The 22914-nt window shown below is 39.5% G+C and overlaps 1 protein-coding gene across 5 annotated transcripts in view; it reads left to right on the forward strand.

The window, feature by feature from the left end:
- FBXO11 (F-box protein 11) overlaps nt 1–22914 on the forward strand; it is a 78751-nt gene that overhangs the window by 25506 nt on the left and 30331 nt on the right. For 3 of the 5 annotated variants that reach the window (XM_065679685.1, XM_065679687.1, XM_065679689.1), the window contains exons 2-4: nt 16022–16149; nt 16271–16352; nt 22696–22840. In XM_065679685.1, the coding sequence (XP_065535757.1) occupies nt 16022–16149; nt 16271–16352; nt 22696–22840 (355 nt within the window). Of the gene's footprint in view, nt 1–13809; nt 13892–16021; nt 16150–16270; nt 16353–22695; nt 22841–22914 lie in introns of those variants that run through there. The other 2 variants (XM_065679688.1, XM_065679686.1) reach the window with 2 other exon arrangements.

Genomic DNA, 22914 nt, shown 5'->3' on the forward strand with positions numbered 1-22914 from the left:
GAAGTGGGAGAGCTGTTACCTGCCTGTTGAGAGTGCTGGAGTCAAGCAATGAAGGAATTGTTCTCTGATGGCACCTTCTCCCTTTGCTGACTGTGTGGGGAGTCTGGGCTCCTAACTTGGGTCACCCTTCGAAAATGGATGGAACAGCCATTTGAGCTGATCTTTTGCTTACTGTCTTGTTTTAGCTCTAATAAGCCATAATTAGCAAAGCCATGGCTGCCTTGAAAATGTTTGGGTGCTCTACAAACTCTTCAGACAACCTCTGCCAGTGCTCAGCCATCCTTGGAGCAAAAAAACAAGTCTCCTTATGTTCACATGGAACTTTTTCTTTTCCTGATGTTCTTCCAGTATTTAAATGTTTTCTCACCTTATTTGTATGGAGCTGTAAGCTAAGGGAAATTTTGCAGTGCTTTGGGCCAAGAAAAAGTCTTTATTTTACATGATACTTTAGCAGTTTGTCCTCCAGAAGAGATAATTATCTGTAAGATTAGTTGTCATACGGAGCTTATCTGCAGGTTCGTTAGCCATCTCTTGCTTGTAATGTGATGTTCCTTCTTAATGTTAATACTCTACATCCTTAAAAGGTTGCAGGAATAAAATCAAATGACCTAAAAACCACAATGAATTAATGCTATAAGTGGCAGCCCTCTTCAACCGAGGTATTGCGACTGACCTAGTCTGACGTACTAAGTAAAATTAGTTTGGTCAAATGAGAGGTTTTTCTTTCCTGGTGGATCAGTGTGTGTGGAAGTGTTCCAGGGCTGTACACCCATGACTCTTCTCTTACATGTCTCTTTATTTGTACATATATCAAAATTGTCTGCAGAAGAACACTGTGTGCCTTGACAGCTATGCATGTGCAAACAGCTGCATTTTTATTCTGTATGTGTGTGTTTAACTTTTCATCAATACTAAGAAGTACTAAAAGGGACAGGATAGACCTGTGTAGGCTTGTTGGGAATAGGGGGATAGAGAAGTAGTCAACATTAGTTATGGGATGGAGAAGAACTTCCCCAAGAGGCAGCTGCCATGGGAAATCTTTTAGTATTCTCTTATCAGTCTTTTTCCACCTTTTTTTTTCCAAAGAAGCTGTGATTGCCCCACCCCTGGCAGTGTTCAAGGCCCGATTGGACGGTGCTTGGAGCAATCTGGTGTAGTGCACGGTGTCCCTGCCTGTGGCAGGGGGTTGGCACTAAATGAGCTTTTAAGGTCCCTTCCAACCCAAAACAGTTTGTGATGCTATCAGACACAGGCAAAATAATCAGAAAAGGACTTTACTGATTCAGGCTTTTTCTGTACGTATTTTGTCTACAGACTCTTCAATGTCTTGTTCTTTAAATACCCTGCTTTGTGTATACGCCTGAGAGAAAATACCTGAGGCAGATGGGTAGTCACTGAACTGTCCATACATGAAAGGACAAGTTGCTTTTTAAGGTGGTCAGTTTTCTAGATAATCTTTATTTTTTTTGGTGCGGTGATAAAGAACACTGCTTCTTCCTCATAAAGCCTCTTTAGATCCTTGTGGTCTTCTGGTCATTTTCCATGGCCATTTCAGTCTGTATCTTAATGACTTACAACACGGGATTACTGTGTACAGTGCAGAGCTTTTAGAGTCTGGAAGGGGCTGAGTTGATGGACCTTTCCTCTAACCACACCATTTCCTCATTCCTTTTGTTGCATATGTTCAAGCAGTTTTTACAGTTAATGCACATTATTTTAAAAGAGAAATTTACCATCCTGAAGCATGACAAATTATAGGGAATTTGTAGGAGTGTGGTGGCTCAGGATTTCAAAAAGGATATGGAATAAATGACAAAGAACCATTCTATCTGATCTTAAAATGGATGAATATCCAGAACTATGGAAATTAAACAAAATGGGAGTTTAGGTGCATGAGAAGGAGGACCTGTCTAAGAAAAGGAAAAGTTAAGGATTCTGCTGTAAGTACAGAGAAAGACTAGACATAAAAGGCAGTGGAGAGAGGAAAAAATAACCCTGTTGAAAACTTTCAGCACTTTCCTCTGGACGTTTTACAGTATGAAAAATTATTAGTTCCTCTCTGTTTTGTGACCTAAGCCTGCTCTCAGGTAACCAAGCCTACACTGCCTGCTTGAGCTTTATTGTCTGTGTTCTTCAGAAGAAACTTGAAATGCAAATAGCAAGCAGCTCCTTTATTGGGGTGGGGAAAAGAATGTAAAATACTTATATCTTTTTTTAAGATGGTGTTTCCAGATTGTTTAGTAAAACAGACCTATAGCCAGATTTGCACGATGAGAAAAATAGTTGAGAGATGCTGAGAAAAAGCTAGATTTGATTTATTTATTTTAAATGAAATTGTGTGTGGCTGAAAACATCAAGATACAGGGCATCATCTGCAGAGTTTTAAACTTGAAAGCGTTGGCTGCAAACACAGCTCAGTTTGGAAGCTCTTAAATGAAGCTGCCATCACATTTTACTTCAGAATCTCAGTGAAAAAATGTAGCTGCAATTAACATAATTAGTTGCCAGAAGATAGAATTGACAGCCAAATACGCTGATATTTGCCCTCCACCTCCATACACACCTTACCAGTTGCAGCTGCTGGTGTTTTAGTCTGAGTTTTGTTAAAAACAGAGTTTGTGTGTCAAAATCAGTTATGTCTTAAAAATGTATTTTTTATGAAGTTCAAATGCCCTTAAATGTTTATGTAAACCTGTGTAAGAGCTCCTCACAGTGAGATGACAGTGTTAATAGACTATATTAATGGAAATTTAATAGCTACTTGAAAAAAGCTTTTAGAAGTTCATTGATGCAGTATCTTATGCATGATACTGCTTTTATAGGTAAAAATACACGATGAGGCTGCATCTGATAGCATGCTTCCATTGCAGCTGAAAACGGGAAACTTAAAACTAGGTGAGTGCTGTAGAGTGCTGGTTTATGAAGCGCAGTGGAATGGGCTGGGTAACTAATGTGTATAGAACTTGCACGGTGTTTACGTTTAAAATAAGATGTATGTGTCTTCAAAAATAAACATAGTTTTATGGAAGTTCTGTTTAGAAGGAGAGAAAGACAACAAAAGTGAAAACCTGGATTAATATAGCAAAACAGTCATTTGGTTTTCTAATAAAAATCAGAATGTAATTTTTCTCCTCACCCTCCAGATGTCCAAGAGTAGTAACTGCTGGATTTGGGTGCTTAGGAGATCCTTACTCTATAGGGCATGGAAGAGCAAAGTATCCTCCCTGTGCGGCAATTAGCTTGAGTGTATAATACAAAACATTGTTTCTATCTTTCTTGATGCTTGTTCTGTAACACGTTGGTGATCTTAGTCTTGCAATACCTGAAGGGGGCCTACAAGAAATCTGGAGAGGGGCTTTTGAGAAGGGCCTGTAGGGACAGGACAAGGGGGAATGGCTTTAAACTGAAAGAGCGGAGATTTGGGTTAGACATTAGGAAGAAATTCTTCCCTGTGAGGGTGCTGAGGCCTTTGCACAGCGTGCCCAGAGGAGCTGTGGCTGCCCCATCCTTGGCTGTGCTCAAGGCCAGGTTGGATGGGGCTTGGAGCAGCCTGGTCTAGTGGAAGGTGTCCCTGCCTGTGGCAGGGGATTGGAACTGGATGAGCTTTCCTTTCCAACCCAAACCATTCTATGATTAAAATCAGACAGTTGTGTTCTTCCAGTTTGTATTTATATAACAATATTTTAAAACTTGGTAGAAGCCCAATTTAGTCTTATTTTCCAGAGTGGAAGGTTTGGATATGGGTAGTTGCCCTCCATATAGGGCTTACTTTCATTTTGTTCTCAAAGCAGCTTGGGTTTAGGTAGTCTATTGGCCCTTAGTACTATGGTATTTGGTGTTGATATCAGCTTTTTATTTTTACTGTAGCTCCTAACCAAGTTAGATTTCAGTCAGAAGTTACCTGCTGCACTAGTGCTTGAATCTGATATCAGGTTTCTTAACCTATCTTAATAACATACATGCTGGCAAAGTAATGAGTAACAAAGCATTTTTATCCCCATGCCCTAACAATTCTTGCTTATAGTTCTACACACTGTTTTCTCACAGTCATTTCCCTGAAGCTAAACAGAGCCATGCTTTCCTGCTCTTGTCAGGCAGTTTGGAGTTGGTAATTCAAGTAATAGAATATTAGGAACAGTCATTTAGAAAGCTTTTCAGAGTAAGTAATGATAAGTGTGTCTTGGTGCATGCAAACCTTGCCACAGTTAGTCTTGTTAATTCCACCTTATTACAAAGTACTTTAGATCCAGCATACTTTGGACTGATCAAGGAAAATAAATGCATGCTCTCTTTTTTGATGTGCACATGTTTTGGCATAATTATCATTGAATAGCCTTGCTAAAAGGTAGTGTAAATATGTACTGCAATAGGGAGGTTGTCCTTTTGGTGAATAGAAGAACAGTATTTTGGAGGGATCTAATGAGCTAGGTTTTTTTCTCCTCAGTCTGTAGTGTATTGAAGTTTTCAGTTTACTGTTGCTAGTCACAGTTGATATGGTGGCAGTTGACATGGTGTCACTTCATGGATGGGGGTGGGCATTGTTTGGTTTTGGGTTTTTTCTTTGTGTTTTTGTTTTGTTAGCTGTAATATTTGAAAAAATATTTAAGTTTGTAGTACTTGGGCAGGAGGAGAAAGTGGCATATGTATTTAATATCATTGTAATAGTAAGACAGGAGAAATAGCTGAAAGAGGTAGCAGAATTCATAATTTACCTTTTGCAATTCAGTTATCTTTTTCTAGTGACATTCTCTTGGATATCCAAAACTTTGAGTATTAGCTCCGTGTATTTTCCTCCCAGCTGTCTGTCAAAGTTAAAGCCAAGCTTTTTGCCTCTATACTGTTCGATCTGCTGCTTTTTAGACAGTAAAGTGCCACCGGAGCTGAACATAACTTGAAAACTTTGCTTGGACAGTCTGTATTTCATAGAATCCCAGATGGGTTTGGGTTGAAAGGGACCTTAAAGCTCATCCAGTTCCAACCCCCTGCCACAGGCAGGGACACCTTCTGCTAGGCCAAGTTACTCCGAGCCCCATCCAACCTGGCCTTGAACACTGCCAGGGATGGGGCAGCCACAGCTTCTCTGGGCACCCTGTGCCAGGGCCTCAGCACCCCCACAGGGAAGAACTTCCTAACATCTAATCTCAGTCTCCCCTCTGTCAGGTTAAAGCCATTCCCCTTGTCCTGTCCCTACAGGCCCTTGTCAGAAGCCCCTCTACAGATTTCTTGTCAGCCCCTTTAGGCACTGGAAGCTGCTCTGAGCTTTCCCTGCAGCCTCCTCCAGGCTGAACCAGCCCAGCTCTCTCAGCCTGTCTCCGTGGCAGAGGTGCTCCAGCCCTTGAAGCATCTCTGTGGCCTCCTCTGGACTTGCTCCAACAGCTCCACATCGCTCTTGGGTTGCAGCCCCAGAGATGGATGCAGGACTGTGGGGTGCAAGGGGGAGGGATGTGTCTCACCAGAACAGAGTGTAGGGGGAGAATTCCCTCCCTTGATTTGTCCATCTATTCCAGTTTTCTCCAAAAAAACTATGTTTTGTAGTCTGTTGGTTTGTATTGTTTCTGAAGGCTATGACAAAGTGTTATCTAGGATCTATGAAAAAAATGAAGAATCAAACAAAGGTTTGCCTGGTGATTCTCTGTTTTCCTAGTTACATTAAATCATATAAAGTTCTTAACTTGATGGTTCCTGGTTCTTGATTACTATTATTTTTCTTCCTCTGATGTAACATCATAGTAGGATACAGAAAGAGTTGAATGACAGCCAAACCCAGCAAGCTCTAAAGTACCGTTAAAGTACTTTTTCTTCCTCTTGCTTCTTTCTTGGAGGAAATAATACTGACTGTACCCCCTGAACCCCCACCACAGGAAGAACTCTCTGGCCTTTCATCTTGTTGCCTTTTTTTTCCACCTTAGGTTTTTGTCACTGCAAGGTAGATCTGTGACTGCCTTTCCTTGTTAAGATTGGCATTTCTAACTCTTAATTCTGGTGAACCTTACGAAATTCCTAGTTCAGTATATCAAAACTGCTCCTTGACATAACTAGGTTCCAGTTGGTCCAATGTATTGATAGATGTCAGTTGTTTCTGATGTAGAGTCCATAGACAGCAGATGGCTTTGCATGGCAAGTATCTCCAAATCTGCTACTACTCTTAGTTGCAAGAGATAAGTTATACTTTTTTCTTTTCTGCGTGCGTTACAGCAGTGCTCTGCAGATGTGGCTTATGGCAGAGAAATCTGTGGGAAGCTTTCATTTCCTGAAAAATTGGTGAAATGATTGTGCCCTGAAATTGTTTTACGGGAGTTAGGCTTGAATAGCTGCAATAGGGTTTAGTCATAATGAGACTTGTAGCTATGTGGGTTGTTTCATTACACACACTTTGCTGTCCTTTCAAAGGGAGCCATGTTTCTCTTAGCTTCCCATGCATCACAGAAAATCTCTGCAAATGGTTACGGACCATAGAAAATTTGAAATGTAAATTGTAGATGCATTAAAATAAATCTCTGCATTCTCACTGAATTTACTTATTTGTATACTGTGGGTTCCCCCTAACACCCCCCCCCTTTTTTTTTTTCTTTTTTTTGCCAGTTACCAGAAACTCGACCAGAGAGAAAATAAGTGTCATGCTCATTCTTTAGTTCCAGCAGTGCTAAAGGCAGTTACTCATGTAGGATGAGATTAGGCTAAAATAACTTCCACTGGAAGTTAATAAAACCAGGAATTCAGAGACTTCTGATTCATTCTTTTTGGAGTTCACTAGTATCAAGAATATCCAGACTTACTCTAATTAAAGAATGTAAGCTTTCTGCTTCATAGTTTGGCTACTCTCTGCTTATTAGAAATAACCCATCCTCACAAATATCTCCTATTTATTTTACATGTGCTGGCTATGGCATTTTTCTCAGGAAAAAAATGTTATCTAGCCTGAGCCAGGCTGTCAGACAAGATGGAAATACCAGTTTGCCTTAATGGCTATTCCATAAAACTGATATACTTAATTGTCCCAGCTGACCCCAGCCAGCATCTGTCCTCTTGCCAGTGCATAAGGTTTGGAGGCTGGTTTTCAACCTGTCAATGGTCCGGCCTTTTTACAAAAAGCATAGTTGATCAGGAATATTTTCTGGTCAATTGTGATGCAGAATAAAATGGGAATATTTGAACCTCTTACAGTGAGTTTTTATTGTTGTCACTAGCTACGTTCTTCTAATGAGATGGAAGTTCATAGACTCACAGAATGATTTGAGTTGGAAGGGACCTTAAATCTCATCCAGTTCCAACCCTCTGCCATGGACAGGGACACCTTCCACTAGACCAGGTTACTCCAAGCCCCGTCCAACCTGGCCTTGAACACTACCAGGGATGGGGCGGCCACAGCTTCTTTGGGCAACCTGTGCCAACCCCTCACCACCCTCACAGGGAAGAATTTTTTCCTCTAATCTAAAGCTACGCTTTGTCATCTTAAAGCCCTTAAAGTTGGTATATTTCAGCCAAAGAAGGCGATGACCTTTGAAACTGGTAACCCAACTGCTCTAACAAATGAAGTGATGTGACCAGGTAGAAATTTTAATTAAATGGGTCCTAGTTGGAAACTTGAGTTAGTAGTCAGAATAGATGGAATAAGTGTTCCCATCTATTGTGTGGAATAAATCAGTCTGTAGTAATAAAGTCTTTTTTCTTTAGTATCACTCTAATGTAATAGGAAATGTAATGAGGAAAGGCTCTTAAATACTCTGTATTCCTGAACCTTTAAAATCTACTTGGTCAGCTTTTTAATTGTAGCACCAAGGAATCATGCAGCAAGGCTACAGCTTTGAGAGTATTGCTTTATTAATGAGGAATGCACCCAAAAAGGGATCCTTGTGCCTTCTCAGTGAAAGCTTGGCAGAGCAGGAGTCAAGCTGCCTATTAAGCAGGAAGGGAAATTCTCTTCATCAAATACTTGCAAAGCAGCCACCTGGAAATTTGTTTATTAGTTTGCTTAATGTTATAGATGATGCTGTAATACAGTATCATCAGTTTGGGAAAACAGGATAATAAAAAAAAAAAAAAAAACAACAAAGGAATAAAACTGTATCCTCATTCTAGTGCATTGGAACCAGTGTTTGAAACATGCTGGTGCTGATTGTTAGAGCTGCTTATTTGGAGGAAAAAGATATTTTTTCTTCCCTCTCGTGAGTTAGCTAACAAGTAGCTCAAGCATGCAGTACTTGCACAGTTCTTCTGTATGTCTAATAAAAATGTGCATGTTAATGTATTTTTTATTTTTAGGAATGCTGTCTTTAACATGGTGTTCAGTACCTCTTTTGGAAAAGAAGCTAGAATTTTTCATCGAATCCTAGTTATCACTTTCTGCTCCTGGCTTCTGAAAAGGAAAATAGGAGCTGTGTGTAACTAATGTTCACACATGGTTTTTGTGCTAGATAGTTTTAGACTATGAACTCCCTAGTGAAGGAGGTTGAGATGAGAGGTGCTGTTTGTGATGGTTGATAATTTTTAAAGAAATATAGCTGGGAACAAGGTTTGGGCTTGCAGCCAGTTTATCTTTTGCAGTTGTCTCCTTTCACTCCCTGTCTGCTTTGTGCCAGCTCTAAGAACTGAAGCTTTTGCCTTGTGTATATGAGCTGTATTTTAGCATGCAGTATTTTGAGGGTGCTGGCTGACCTGACAGACCTTTGAGGCAGCGTATTCTCTCCCATCTGATTTGGGTGACCTATGTGAGGATGCTGTAATGGGATTCACAATGTGCTGCGGGGAGAAAAGATCAGATTCTTAGATAAAAGTTGATTTCCATTGGATCTGAAGAGTGACACAAAAATAATCTGAACCTTAAGAAACTCTCTATGTAGATAAAAGGAGTAATTAATGTGCTCCTTATAGAAAATACATCTAAAACTAACATGAGCTTTTGAGCAAATACGGGTAGAGTTGAGCATCAGATCTATTCTTGTTCTTTTTAGGCCATCGTAACTGCATGACCTATTTCCAAAGAATAATAAGCTGTCTCATTTGGGTATCTCGGCTTAAAAGCTGAAAATGCATATTCCAAAAAGGTGCTGTTTGAGTCCTGGTGAGAGTGTGTGTGTGTATTGTTTCTTTTGCTCTATACAGAGACTTTTAGCTTAAAGCATAATTATTTCTGTTTCACTCAAATAAGAAACAACTTCAATGCAGGAAACATTCTAGGTATTCCACATTTTGTTTCTCAAGTAAACCATTACAAATTACAGTAAGCTTGCGTTATGTTATATATCTTCAGTTTATTATCAGTGAGAAATGGTATGTATATTTAAAATACTGTAGTAGTCAGTAATAGTTATTGTGTCTAGTTCTTGCTTCCCAGAAGGCAGAATCTCTTTATTCCATATGGTGTTCAGTAAGTCTGATCCTCTGTAGTCTTTAAGCATACATTTTTAATGTTAGGTCTGTCCCCTTTCCAAACTGAAAGCCTGCTTCTCTGAGTGGAGAGCTGTCTCTGAATCTTTCTTGCCGGGTCTTTTCCAGTTCCCAACAGCCTTGACTCCTGTCAGAGATTAATCCTTCTTGTTGACCTGTGCCATCAGAAGCTTACAGAAATATCACCTCTTAGATTTTTATCTTTGTGAGTCAAGCTGCTTTGGATATTGCTTGGAAAATACTGCAGTTCCTTTCCATAATGATAATTAAAATATATTATGGTATTTATTAAAGTCACTTTCATGCTAGTAGTAGACAAGTTTGCAGCTACTTATTGTTTTAATACCTATTTAACATTAAACTTGAAATGAAGACAGTTGCTTTGTATGTGCCTCTTGTTTCTGGGGGGTGGGTCTTGGGGTTGTTTTGAAGTCCACCTTGGGGAAATAGAACTTGACACTTAAAGACCACCAAAGCAGTCTTGCCTTTAGGACATATTGGTTCTGGGCTCGGTGAGTTTTGCATGTCATCTTCCTCAGTTTGAGTTGTTTGGGGATTGTTTTTCAGGGGTTTTTTTTTTTTTTTTTTGGATGTGAGGGTGGTGTTCCTAGCTCTAGTGGCTTTCTCTATAGAGAGATAATCAGCTTTCAAGAGAAAATGGTCTCTGCTTTCAAAAGCAGCCTGCCATCTATAATTTAAACTAACCTTTTTAATGCTGCCCTGAATCAATGGGAAAGCTTCTACTAGTGGGAGAAACTTCTTGCTCTGAGACAAAGAGTAAAATGTACCATTTCTATGTTCAGTGTCTTTCAGGCTTTGTTACTGTATGTGCTTTTAAGCCTCAGCCACTTGTTAGGAGTGTTTGCAAGGACATAGAATGAGTGTCAGTCACACCATTGATGCATACATTTATTTAACAGCTCACTCCCAGAGATTTTGCTGCTTAAAGAAAAATGGTGGGTGGGTGTATTCTCCTTCAGGTTTGGGTTGACAATTTGTTACGGAGATGTCTATGTTCTTGCAGTTACTGTATGTGCAAATTCAGAACTCCTGCCTTGCATTCCTGTTCCGTAAATTATTTTGCCTTTGTTGCTATCTCTTTTGTGTGTACTTTCCTTTTCTACTCACTTAAATTTGTGTTGTCTGTTCTGCTCCTTTCCAATTTTAAGCTAATCCAGCAATGAGGTAGTTGGAGCTGTCATCTCACAGGTTGGCAGTATGCCTTACCCATGGTTTGCCAAATACATGGCAAGATTTCCTCTACCCAAAGCAACTGCGCTGGATCAGCTCACATTTTGGTTGCATTTATCAGATATTCTTCTCATTATGGACAGTGTTGGTACTTTTTTTTTCTTGATAGTTTATTATTTCATTCCCATATTGCAGCAGTTCTACTTAAGGCACTGTATCATGAACTCTTGTTACTGTTGAAATTTGTTTGATGGGCAAGATGAATCGTTGTTCAGATATGTTCAATATGGGTTAATTTTGTTTTTCAGAGGTTTTCTAGGACCTACTCCCAGTTTGCTAAGGATTTCTCTATTTTAAAACTGGTTATGTTTCTCACCATTTTCTTTCCCCAGTCTGCAGGAATAATCCCAGTGCTGTTCCTGTTTGGGAATACCTCCCACCCCCAACATTTTGCATCTCTGAACTTTTTATTTTTGGTGTGTTTCCCCTACCCCATTTTGGGAAGATACAGAAAAACAGCACCAAAAAAAGTGAAATTATCATGTTAAAACTGATTAAACGCTACAGATTAGTCCTTGAAGCCCTCTTTTTTTTTCTTTTTTTTTTCTTCTTTTTTCTTTTTTTCTGGTAAGAGTTTATTGGGGGGTGTGTGTGTGTGTGTTTTAAATACTTCCCCCCCCCCCCCCCAAGCTTTTTATTAGCCTTATGTCTTCATGACAGTCACCATTAATATGTAAGACTCCTTTGGAAATACTATCTGAACATGTGTCAAGTAGAAGTGAAACCACATGCACATGTGTTTTGTAGAGAAGATGGTGTGGACATGATCAGCCTTTTGATCTGTGCATGTGTATATATATATATATTAAATTATTTTGGCAGTCCTTTGTCACTCTTCCATAACTTACAGTCTCTTCACAGAACAAAGTTAATTATGTACTCTTTATCCTACACACTTAAAAGTAGAGACTCACATAGCATTTGTGGAAATGCAAGACTGTCTTGCTTATAGCAGTTGACAGAGTGGCAGGTTAATCTCATTTTTCTTCTCCTCCTGGAAGTATTTGTGCTTACAAGTCTTTTGTGGGTGTTAAAACTTGTACTGTTATGGGTCAGGTTTCATGAGCTGTTTTGAAATATCAAATAAGATACTTCTTAAATTATTTAGGTTTGACCCATCAGTATCATTAAGTTTTTAATTTTCAAGAAACACGATTTTGCTTGAAATTAGTTTACCTTACTATGAAATATAATTGGTGTAAAATATTCAGGTAAACGTTGATTTGAGAGCAGACTTGGCTTAATTTAATCTCTTAAAACCTGCAAATGTGTTGACTTGGTTAAGCTGTGACAGCATTTGGCAGTCATTTCAGCAGGTGTTTGTATGAGGATATTAACATGACACACACTCCTCCAAATTTGTTTATTGACTTGAATACTTCTACCATCAATAAATGTGATTATAGTGCCTCTTATTTGTGTTACTAGATGTGGTAGCTGATACAGTTGTGCTTTAAAACCGGGTTTTCCAAAATACGTTCGAAGCACTGAGGTTCTGTATTTTAAATTTGATTTTTCTACTTCAAAGCAAGCATGTGTCTGTTATGTGAGAGTGTTTTTTTAGGGAAGGATTTTCAAAATTCAGCTGGTGGAGTTCTCAAGTCTATTTTGAGTGTTGCCAGGTTGCTTGCTTAGAGAAAGGTAATGTGCAGTCTTCAGGAAATAGTACGTTCTGAGAACTTCTTATCTCAAAGCTGGTATTGGAGCTGTTGAGTCTGTTCAGAGTTTACAGTGTGGAGCATCTGGAAGGCTAAACCAAGCACCAAGGCTGCTTCTGTAACAGATTACTTAAAACTCCTGGCTTTCCTGATAGTGTTTCATTTGACGGTAACTACAAAGGCCACGTTTGGAAAAACATTTATCAGTTGTTGATGGCCTTGAAATTTTTTAAGTCTATGCAGGAGCTGGTCAGTCCCTCAAAGGTGTAGCTGCTGATGAGAAAGAAGTCATCTAACTTGCCTGAGTCTGCTTATCCTTTCCTAGCCATGAAATTATGTGTGTGCAATTAGCAGGTTTAGGCAGGGCCAGGCTAGGTGGAAGCTTTTGGTTCCTAAGGCACTTTCCTCCCCATGAGCCACTCTCATGATATGTGAGCTGCTGTCACGATATGTTCCCTGGTGCCTCCAGGCCAGCATTGCTCAGTGGTGATGGGCACCTTGGCACATGTGTACCCTGGCACCCTTCTGCTTCCTGCCTGCTGCATGGATTTGTACTTTCCCTCAGTGCCCTTCTGTCATCTTTTTTGCCATTCAATGGAGAAAAAGACAACTTTAATTCTTTGGATAACTGCTGTGAATCTGAGTGAATGTGTGCATATCCCTGAATGTCATCTGTGTTTGAAAAGTGATCTTCAAGTGGGACTCCTGCCATCCTCACAAATCCACTGCAAGAAAATGAATACATTTCTTTTCTGCTTAGCTGGTCCATCAGTGTTTTAGCCAAACTGACCTTTACTTCCATTTTCCCCCACAGGCTTCTGCCTTGTCTTTCCAGCAGTAGTATGTTTTGTCCTTGGTTGCCTCCATGGGTTTACTTCTAAAGACCTGACTGGGGTTTGTCTCTGCCCTTTTCATCGCCTATCAAGGGATCAAAATTCTGTCCTTTGATTTATTTCTTTTCTTCCTTCTATTTTCTTTGCTTTTTGCTGTGTTTCATGTGGCAATTCTGAACTATTGTACTGACCATCCAGAACAGGGTGGGGAGCTGTCATTTTGTGTCTTAATGGAAAATAGGAGAAAAAGCTTAAGGTAGGACACTGAAAATCCGTGAGTAGCATGCTTCTGGGGATAGTAGCAGCAGAAATCACAGTTATTGTATCAGATATTAAATAGACATGAGGGTGAGAAGTAGATACTTGCTGCAGTGTTTGCGTGCTTTGCTATCAGACAGCCTTGCTGCTGGTGGTGTCTGCCTGCATTCCTTGTGGTGGGGCCCACCTCGAACCCTGCCCTGGTTTCAGCTGTAACAGTTATTTTTCCTCCCAGTAGCTGGTTCACGGCTGTGTTTTTGACTTTAGTCTGAGAACAATGCTGATAACGCACCAATGTTTTAGTTGCTGGTAAGTTATGCTTACTCTGATCAAGGACTCTTCAGTCTCTCATGCTCTGCCAGCGAGGAGGGGCACAAGAAGCCGGGAGGGAGCAGAGGCGGGACACCTGACCTGAACTAGCCAAAAGGGTATTCCATACTACAGCAAGTCATGCCCAGTATATAAGCCAAGAGAGTCACCCAGAAGGGACCATTTGCTGCTCGGGTAGGTCTGGGCATCAGTCAGGGGGTGGTGAGCAGTTGTATGGTGCGTTTTATGTTTTCTGGGCTTTCATTTCTTCTCTTGTTATTTCCTATTATAATCATTATTGTTATTGTTGGTATTCTTTCTTTTATTCTGTAGTTATTAAGCTCTTCTCATCTCAACCTGTGGGGTTTACATTCTTTCGATTCTCCTCCCCATCCCTCCTGGGGGGGTGAGTGAGTGGCTGCATGGTGCTGATTTACCAGCTGGGTTTAAACTGTGACAGACCCACAGCTCCTTTTCTGCCCTGATGTGTAAGGGAAAGCTGGGAACTCTCCTGTAGCACTTTCTCTCTTCTATCTGCTGACATCTTGTTAAATTGTTCAGGTACTTTTGACAGGCAGGTAAAATTAGGTAACTGAATTGTGAGTGTACAATGGGTCTGCTCTGGGGTCAGTAACCTTCCACAGGTGTGCGATACCAGTGCTGGACTGGGCACTTCTTAACAGGAAAATGCACTACAGTTCCTTTATCACTGTCCTCTTAAGTTTTTTCCATAATGCATAATTGCCTTCATAGGCAGAGAGATGCTGAGATGCTAGTGAGGCATGTCATGTATATAGCAGACAAACAGAGGGAGAGTGAGCTAGCTTCTAGATGAAGTTACAGAGGTTGCCTCTGTTATTTTAAGAGAGTGGTGGCTTTTTGGTAGAAGCTTAACAGTTCGCCTCTGTCCTTAAATCTTGTGCTGTTGCCGCAGAAGGGGTAGCGGGGTGGTGGTTCTTCCCAGTCGTGTGGTCTTGTCCCCTCCTTGTACAGAGCAGGATGAGTTGCTGAGCTGGCTGAAGGCTGATCATGGAGGTGCTTCTGGCAGGGTTGGTTTTCAGGTGGATTAATGAGCTGATGACGCTCTCCTAGATTGCCCTGAGCTGACTGTGTGAAGTGGCACACGTGCCACCAGCTGACTTCATCCTTTTACCAGCTTCTGTCATCTATTTAGATGTCCTGGCAGTGTTTATGATACAAGGCATTTATAAATACCTGCTAAGGTAGATGAGAAATTTGGACTGGAAAAGAGCAGGAGGACACTGGTATAGCTTTTTCTTTGGAATTTTGTTGGTTAGCTGTCACAGATGTAGCAGCTTGGGCTATGATGGCATGCATCCCATGTAAATGCTGTGTTTTATAATTTATGTCAAAGCTCACCCCCTCCCAACAAAACAACCCATAGGAAAATCATGATATTGGGATCGTGAAAGGGATCTGTAGAAGTTTTAAAATTGCTTTTATTTGTGGTTTTAAACAGACTAGTTTAATATTTGAAAGATAGAGTGGTTTATGGGGGGGTGTTATTGGTTTGGTGTGGGTTTTAGTGTTTACATCTGCCTCCACTGAAATATATCAAGGAAAACTGCTTACTGAATGGTATTGCTTTTCTGGCTATCACTTACATCATTGAAACAAATAAAAACCTCTTTATTCACCACACTTCCTGCACTTTTTGGTGGGGTGTAATTTTTGTTAATTTTTAAGGGCTCGGAGAAAATACACTCTTTTACAGCATAATTTAGGTAAACAGAGTGTTTGTATTTAAAGCTGTCTCCATTTTACGGAAGCATTTGTGTGCTCGCCTAGACTATTCCTGAAATGTTTGGGGGAAATTCTGCCTTGCGTTTTGTACTAAATGCTGTGTTTACTAAAGGATTTCTTGATAACAGCTGGTTAATAATTGAAGCTCCAGCGTTCCTGGTTATGCTGGTAGCGTTAGGTCAAAAATTTGAGGTGATGAAGTTATGGAATTAGCACAGTGAGTGCAAGCACATGCTTGCAGAGAAACTGAAAGCCTAGGTTTTTGTGGGTTTTGTTGGGTTTGTTTGGTGGTTTGGGGTTTTTTTGAACAGCTTTTGGTATAGCTGCTGTGTACATATGAGAACAGAAGTTGTATCATGTGTACTTTCTCATATAATTTTATGTGTGCTGTGTATATATTCTGATTTTCCCCACACTCCCCACCAAAAGTTCTCTGTGCTCCAGCACTACTTCCCCACGCTCCTGACTGGATGTCTATATCTGAAAATTTCTGTAGCCTTTTTCTGGTATAAACCAAAACTTCAGTCCTAATTGGCAAATCCTCTTTTTTTCTGTTGACAGATGATGATGTACCTGCAGATATGGTTGCAGAAGAATCGGGTCCTGGTGCACAAAATAGTCCATACCAACTTCGCAGAAAAACTCTTTTACCTAAAAGAACAGCTTGCCCTACAAAGAGCAGCATGGAGGTAACTTGCTTGTTTGATTTTTTTAGTTGTAAAGTAGATCTTACTGGTTTAAGAACAGTAAGAACAGTACTTTTCATAAGCCACCTAATGATTGAACTGATTTTTATTTATTTCATTAAAGGGTGCCTCCACTTCAGCTACTGAAAACTTTGGTCACCGAGCTAAACGTGCAAGAGTATCTGGAAAGTCCCAGGATTTATCAGGTAATAACTTTTGTACAAAAAAGGGGGTGGGCAAGAAGGGGTGGAGACATCACTTAACTTCACACTCCCACAAACCACCCCCAAACTTAGATTTCCTGTCTATCCTCCAACCAAGAAACAGCAGTGAAAAAACAACTGCAGACTTGTTCTGAACTTCAAACTTGGAAGGATGAATTTAAGCTGATATTTAGAATCTGATTCTTCAGTCTGGCATGTTGCAGGCACGTTGGTTTGGGGTTTTTTGGTTTTGTTCTGGTTTTGTTTGGGTTTTTTACTCTCCTCGGAATGCTGTGTAGATGTATCCAAGCTATTGTTAGAAGCAGTAATGCTGCAGTGGTGCAGCACTCTGACTAGGTGTGTTTACTGTTTCTCATGTTAATGTATTGTTCCAGTATATTGTTTAGAGGTAGTTTCAGTGTGTCATTAGAGCACCTAATTGTGGAGAGAGGGAGAGAATTTATGTGTGCTTGTAAGTAAAAAAAATTACACATACTTACTGATTGGTACTAACAAATATATATGTACATTGTATAATAAACACATGTGCAGTACATGTGTATATAATTATAGTGTGTGTGTGCATGCACATATGTATATTTATACACACACATACACATATAGAGACATACATACCCTACTAGTTCTCTTTTTAATGCATCATTTTTTCAGACTCTGTTTCTTTTTGTCTCCTGACACACTCTTTAGTTCCAGGAGATCTGCTGTCACTCTTCCCTGGAAAATCAACACCAGCTCTTGCAAACTCCTGTTGATGTGGTTTCTGTTGCTTTTCTTATTCATCGCGTTGGGGGGTTTGTTTGTTTAGGGTTTTTTTTGGTTTTTAGTCAATGTCTCCCTTAACTTTGTGAATTAAAACTGAGCAGCTGGCACAAGGCTTTGGTCCATTTTGATTACTTCTGTTGAAGTCTGTTCTTTCTGGCTTCTCACCTTCTCCGTAGTGTAGATTTTCTCTTTCAAGCCCCCCATTAACTCTTATAATTTCAGCAACTGTTTAAGAATCATTTGATCTCAGATTTATATCCTTGAAACAACCAGAATCAACTGAACATCAGCCAGTGCCATTCTACTTACAGTTTCATTTCCTGATTTGATATCTGAAGCCTTGTGCAAACTCGTCTTGTCATAGACTCAGTTTCTCTTGCTAGTTCTTAGGGTTTTTTTCAAGGTCATTCACTTTTGATGTGTTCTTCCTTATGCTTGTACTCACCTTCTTGCTTTAGAGAAGGTATGTGATTTGACTTCTGTGGTACAAATTACAGGATGAAAGACACTGATTTCCAAAGGAATTCTCCATGCTTTGACTGCACATTCCTTTTGTTACATTCTTGAGTTCATGTGGGGAAAGATTGTGGGGCTTCTCCAGCATGGAAGTACCAGAGGAATTATAATCGTTTGGTTTTTTTTTTTTTTTTTACTGTACTTTTAAGATTGTTTTCAAACCAGTTGCAGTCTAACAAGAGTGTCCTTCTTAACCCATTTTCTATTAATCTCTTTCCTGGTATGAAGGATGGTTATTTTTTATTTTCCCAATTGAGTTCCAGAAGTAATCTTCTAAATTTGTGCAGGTGTTGATTGCAGTGAGATTTCCCCATACACACAGAGTTTTTGTTAACATAGATAATGGTAGCTGTTGTGACTGAGTTGTAAGCATGAGACTTTCTGGATTGCCATCAGTGGAGATTGTATATTGTCATCTGGAACATATAGCTGCTTTTTTCAGAACTGTAGATGAAATGAAAGCGTGGGATTAGAAACACAGGATCGTGTTGGTGGAGAACCGTTCCTTCTCACATGGACTCTGAGTTGAGGAAAATCTGGGTGGAAATGAAAGGAGAAATGGAGTCAGTTAGTTTCCAACTGGAGTGGAGCCAGTAGCTGGAAAAACAGAAGACTATTCCTTATTTTAGTACTGATTTCAGAATTACTGCTGCTGAGAGAGAGTTGCCATTTCAAATTGTAAGGGGAAAAAAAAATCAGTCTCTGATACTGTCACAGCGAACACATCAGAAGTTTGAAATATTGATGTATTTTTTTTTTTCCTACCATTTACAGCTCTGTCCTGTGATGGGCAACAAGTTCTTCAATACAGAGACAGAAAGATTAGTAAATATACAAGAATCTTGATGGGGAAGCAACACATAGAAATATAGAAAAGAGAAATTTTAAAATACAAAAAAATACAGAAACCCAAAATTTAGTCAAGAAATAGGTATGATGGAGCTGTGCTGCTTGCATCGCAGCTGACTGGTAAACCTCCAAAGTCAGCATTTGTTAGACATCTGTAGAAGACATTTACAGCATTTAGATCTTATTGATCCAAATATTTGTTTCATATGCTAATACAGTATTTATTGATTTGCAGGATTGCAATTCACTACACTCTGACAGTTTCCTTACATTACCTCAACTGTAAATATATGCTTCTGCTTACTGGGATATTTCAGTCTTCACTACCACTTGTCATGTCATTCTATTCCAGGGTTTTAATCATTTGATGTACTCTTTGTTTATTACTGCATAGGTTTCTTCCTCTCTTGCTTTAAGATCACTATATTTGCATAACCATTTTGTACTGGGCAGTTCTTGCAGACTTAACGATCTTTGGAAGGCTTCAGTTCAGAGATGATTTCTTTCTTTTCTCTGAACTACAGAGTTTCAGTAGATGCTGAGAACCCTGAGTTACTGGGTCACTCATTGATTATTCTGTACATTAGATACATGCACTGCTCATAGGTCAGAGAACTTACTGCCTTTCAAATGTCTATTTTTCTTTTCCTATGGATTTGTCAGGTATTTTTCTATTGCTATGTATATTAGCTAATATATAATATTTGCACACAAGAATACTGTGTGCTATATTTTCTGACATGTTTCTACTTCTTAATAAGAAAGTATTTTTACTAAATGCCTTCTTATGGAACAAAAGCTATTTGTCTCTATCTTCTCCATTAAAATGGACATAAAAGTTACCGCTGCAAGACATAACTTACAATTTGGGTTTCATGGATGGCATTTTTGGTCTTTGTACAAAGAAGGTAATTAGCTTTCAGGCAGCTTTTTCTGCACTTTGTCTTGGTATTACTGTCACTAGTTTCTGTTTATTAAATGGTCAGAATTGAAACTGAATTAACTTCACACATATCCCGTGGAAACAGAATGACATAACCGGTTGTGGTTGTAATTTTCAGTTATCTAGTATATTAGCACTTTATTAAAATCATAAATGGTTCAACTGTTAGCATCTGTTAGGGCAAAGGTAAAGATTGGTGATTTTTTTATTCTTGTCTATTTTTAGCACTTGGAAAACTGACAATTTTTTTGTTACTATTTTTTAAAAGTAAGAATATGCATTTATATGTGTATTTATGTGTCAGGAGTAGCAGCACATAAAAGCTTCTGATTTGATGGCCAGAGAAATGTTTAAACCATTTTGGCTTATTTTTGTAAACTGGGAGGAAGAACATGTTGAATGCATCCTGGCTTTGACGGATTATGAAAAGACACCCAAAAGGTGAAGTGTGAATTTACAAAACAAAAGCATGGCGCTCTCTCTTGGACCCAGGGGGTATTCAGGACTTCACATTAAGAAGCAAATTGGCTTTTTTTCCAATGATACTGGAGAATTCTACCTAGTAATCACTGTATTGGTGATTCAAGTGGAGGAATCTTCAGTCAACCCCTGCTTCTGAACTGAGTAGAAGAGCAGTTTCAATCCCTCATTTCTATGGATTTTGGGTAAAGGTTTTAGGATAGCAAACACCTCTAAAATCATCTTCATTTTGCAAGCAGAGCCTAGGCTTCCAAGTAAATACAATTCAAAAAATTGCTGGGTTTGGGAGACCTTATTCTGGCTTTATCTTTCTATGTATTATAATTGAAGAATTTTTTTGGCACTTAGAAGGTTATTCCCTACTCTTTGTAAGGAAACGCTTCTGGATTTCAGTTTCTGTCTTGAGATAGGGCCTGGAGACTATGAACCACTGAGTTGGGGGGGGGGGCATTACACTAGTGAACTTCCCCCTTCAATAAAAGAATAATCGAGGTCCTAACATATATAAACTTAAAGGAAGAAGAATTCCTGCAGTTCATTTAGGAAAGTAACTGAATGTCTTGGGAAGATCAGATTGTATGCCTCAGGGATTTGTGTGTTAAAAGGAGAAGACAGGTTGTGGAAGGCTGTAAGGATTTACTGCCTTGCATTCGCAGTATCGCATTTCAGCTTGTGAGACAGTAGAAGACTGTATCTCCGCATCAACTTGGAAAGCTACCGGAAAAAAATGAATTCAGAAGGAATGTCCAGTTATCCTGTTATGCATTTCAAGGGTTATTAGGACTGTAGAATGAATTGCTGCTGCCTGTTTGATGCAGGAAAGAACCTTTTTATCTCCAGTGGAAAAGGACCTTTTAAAGCCAGCATTGATCATATGCGTAAGACTTTTTTGGTGATGCCTAGCCATGCTCTCCTCATGGTCTCCCAGTACATGGTCCCCAGTAGCCTGCAGTGAACTACAGCAAGGAGCTGATCTATAAAAGAATTAGTTTAGATGGGTAAGGATGAGGAAAAAAAAAATGTCTGTTTTACTCTGCCATGGTCAGTGCTACCAACTTAAAGGATACTTGGGAGCTCATAGCTGTGGGCATATGGAATAGTGACCCTCATCCTTTTTGTACAGTGTAGCTTTTTGTTGAAGTGGCCTGTACCTATACATCTTACAGTTGTAAGCTATTACTGTTGAGAGCAGCCATCATCAGTCCGTTAGATAAATGCCCTCCTGACATCTTACAGGAAATCAGTATTTGTGAATCTGGGAGGTGATGCTTGTACAATGCATCTTGTACATGTACAATGTATCTTTGCACAAGTATCCCCAATGTGCTACTTGCCCAAAGCAAGAATTGGTTCTGGGAAAGTCACTGCAAAGTCAGTAATATTTCAGCATTTCTGCTAACTGCTCTGACCGCAGATATAAACACAAAACCTTGCAAAACCAGCTGTAATCAGTTCTTTTGTAGAAAACGGGTTCTGGTGATGTGGTCTACAGACCACAGCTTGGCATCTTCGTAACAACCACCATTCTGGTCCTTGCATTTCATATCTTCACCCTCTTCTAGTTGGAAATAACATGAGTATTTGTGCTAATTTGTCCAAGGAAGACTTGGGGCTTATCTCTTTCTTTTTTTTTTTCTTTCTTTTTTTTTTTTTTTTTTTTTTTTTTTTTTGGTGTTTAATCTCATATGGAAGCTATTTTTTAGAATGATTATTCCCTCAAATCTAGTAGGTTGTTTTTCTGAGGGTCACTTTAGTAGCCTGTAGAAGCCAGGATCACAATTCTGTTGCTTCCTAGGTTCGGATGTTCTAGGAAAACTTGAATAATGCAAAGAGCATTGGATGTAATTGCATTATAAATGTAGCAGGAGCTTTTAATGCCTTCCATACAAATCCTCTGAACTTAGGAAGCTGTTCTGAATGGTTCTGCCTAAGAAAGGATCCTGAAGACAGCAAACCAAATGACCTGTGTAGAGAGACCTCTGCTGCTGTGAGGGTACCTGCCACTGAAGGGTCTTGGGAGAATACAAACTGCAAATGGGGGTTTCCCTATATGAACTCTCATATGTAGTTCATGCATGTGCCCAAGAGCAGGGGTTTAACAAAGCGCACTCGCGTTGCCACAGGATACAGGAGCAGTTTCCTCAGACCTCTCTCAGGACATACATCTGGCAAGGCTAACACTGCTTCTGGCTTGGATTTTTCATTTTAAAAGAGAGCATAAATGGGAGTAGGTGGAAGGAGACTTGAGCTGTTGCTGGCTACTGGTTTCCTGCATCCCAAAAGATATTCTCTTTCCTTATGTACACTGCGGGAGAAAAAGAGATTTTACTAGTAGCTTTTTGAGATGGTCACTATTTCTGAGTAAATCCTTTAGTGTGTGAAAACATTTGCAGAGATGTTAATGTTGGGATTGATTATTATTGTTGTTACTGTCACAACAAAGCTAACAGTGAGGAACCAGTGTATCTGGAACATACACAGTAGCCTTCTTAATGTCTGCCGTTGTATGCACATTGATTCCTCCAATAGAAAAGGTGGACTAAGCATTTTTGAAAGAGGAAGACTATAATTTCTACCTGAATCCAAACTCAACTGTTTGCCTCTTTTATGCCTTAGCTTTAGATGAAAATATACTTCAAAAATCAAAAAAAGCTGCTTTGAGGTCATTGGTGTTTTAAATGGGAATCTTTCAGATGGCATACTGGTGATCTGGTTTAGTCGGAATTTGGGCTGGTTAAATATGTCAATGATCTTACATTGATTACTGTTCATTAGCAGCACCTGCAGAGCAGTATCTTCAGGAGAAGTTGCCAGATGAAGTGGTTCTAAAGATCTTCTCCTACCTGCTAGAGCAGGATCTCTGTAGAGCAGCTTGTGTGTGTAAACGCTTCAGTGAGCTGGCTAATGATCCCATTTTGTGGTAAGTGAAATGCTATTGCTCATTATCTTGAGGAAAAACTAGATGTGCTGCATGAAATGTCAGTACAATAGAAA

Source organism: Lathamus discolor, chromosome 5, assembly GCF_037157495.1.
Source record: "Lathamus discolor isolate bLatDis1 chromosome 5, bLatDis1.hap1, whole genome shotgun sequence".
Taxonomy (NCBI): Eukaryota; Metazoa; Chordata; class Aves; order Psittaciformes; family Psittacidae; genus Lathamus; species Lathamus discolor.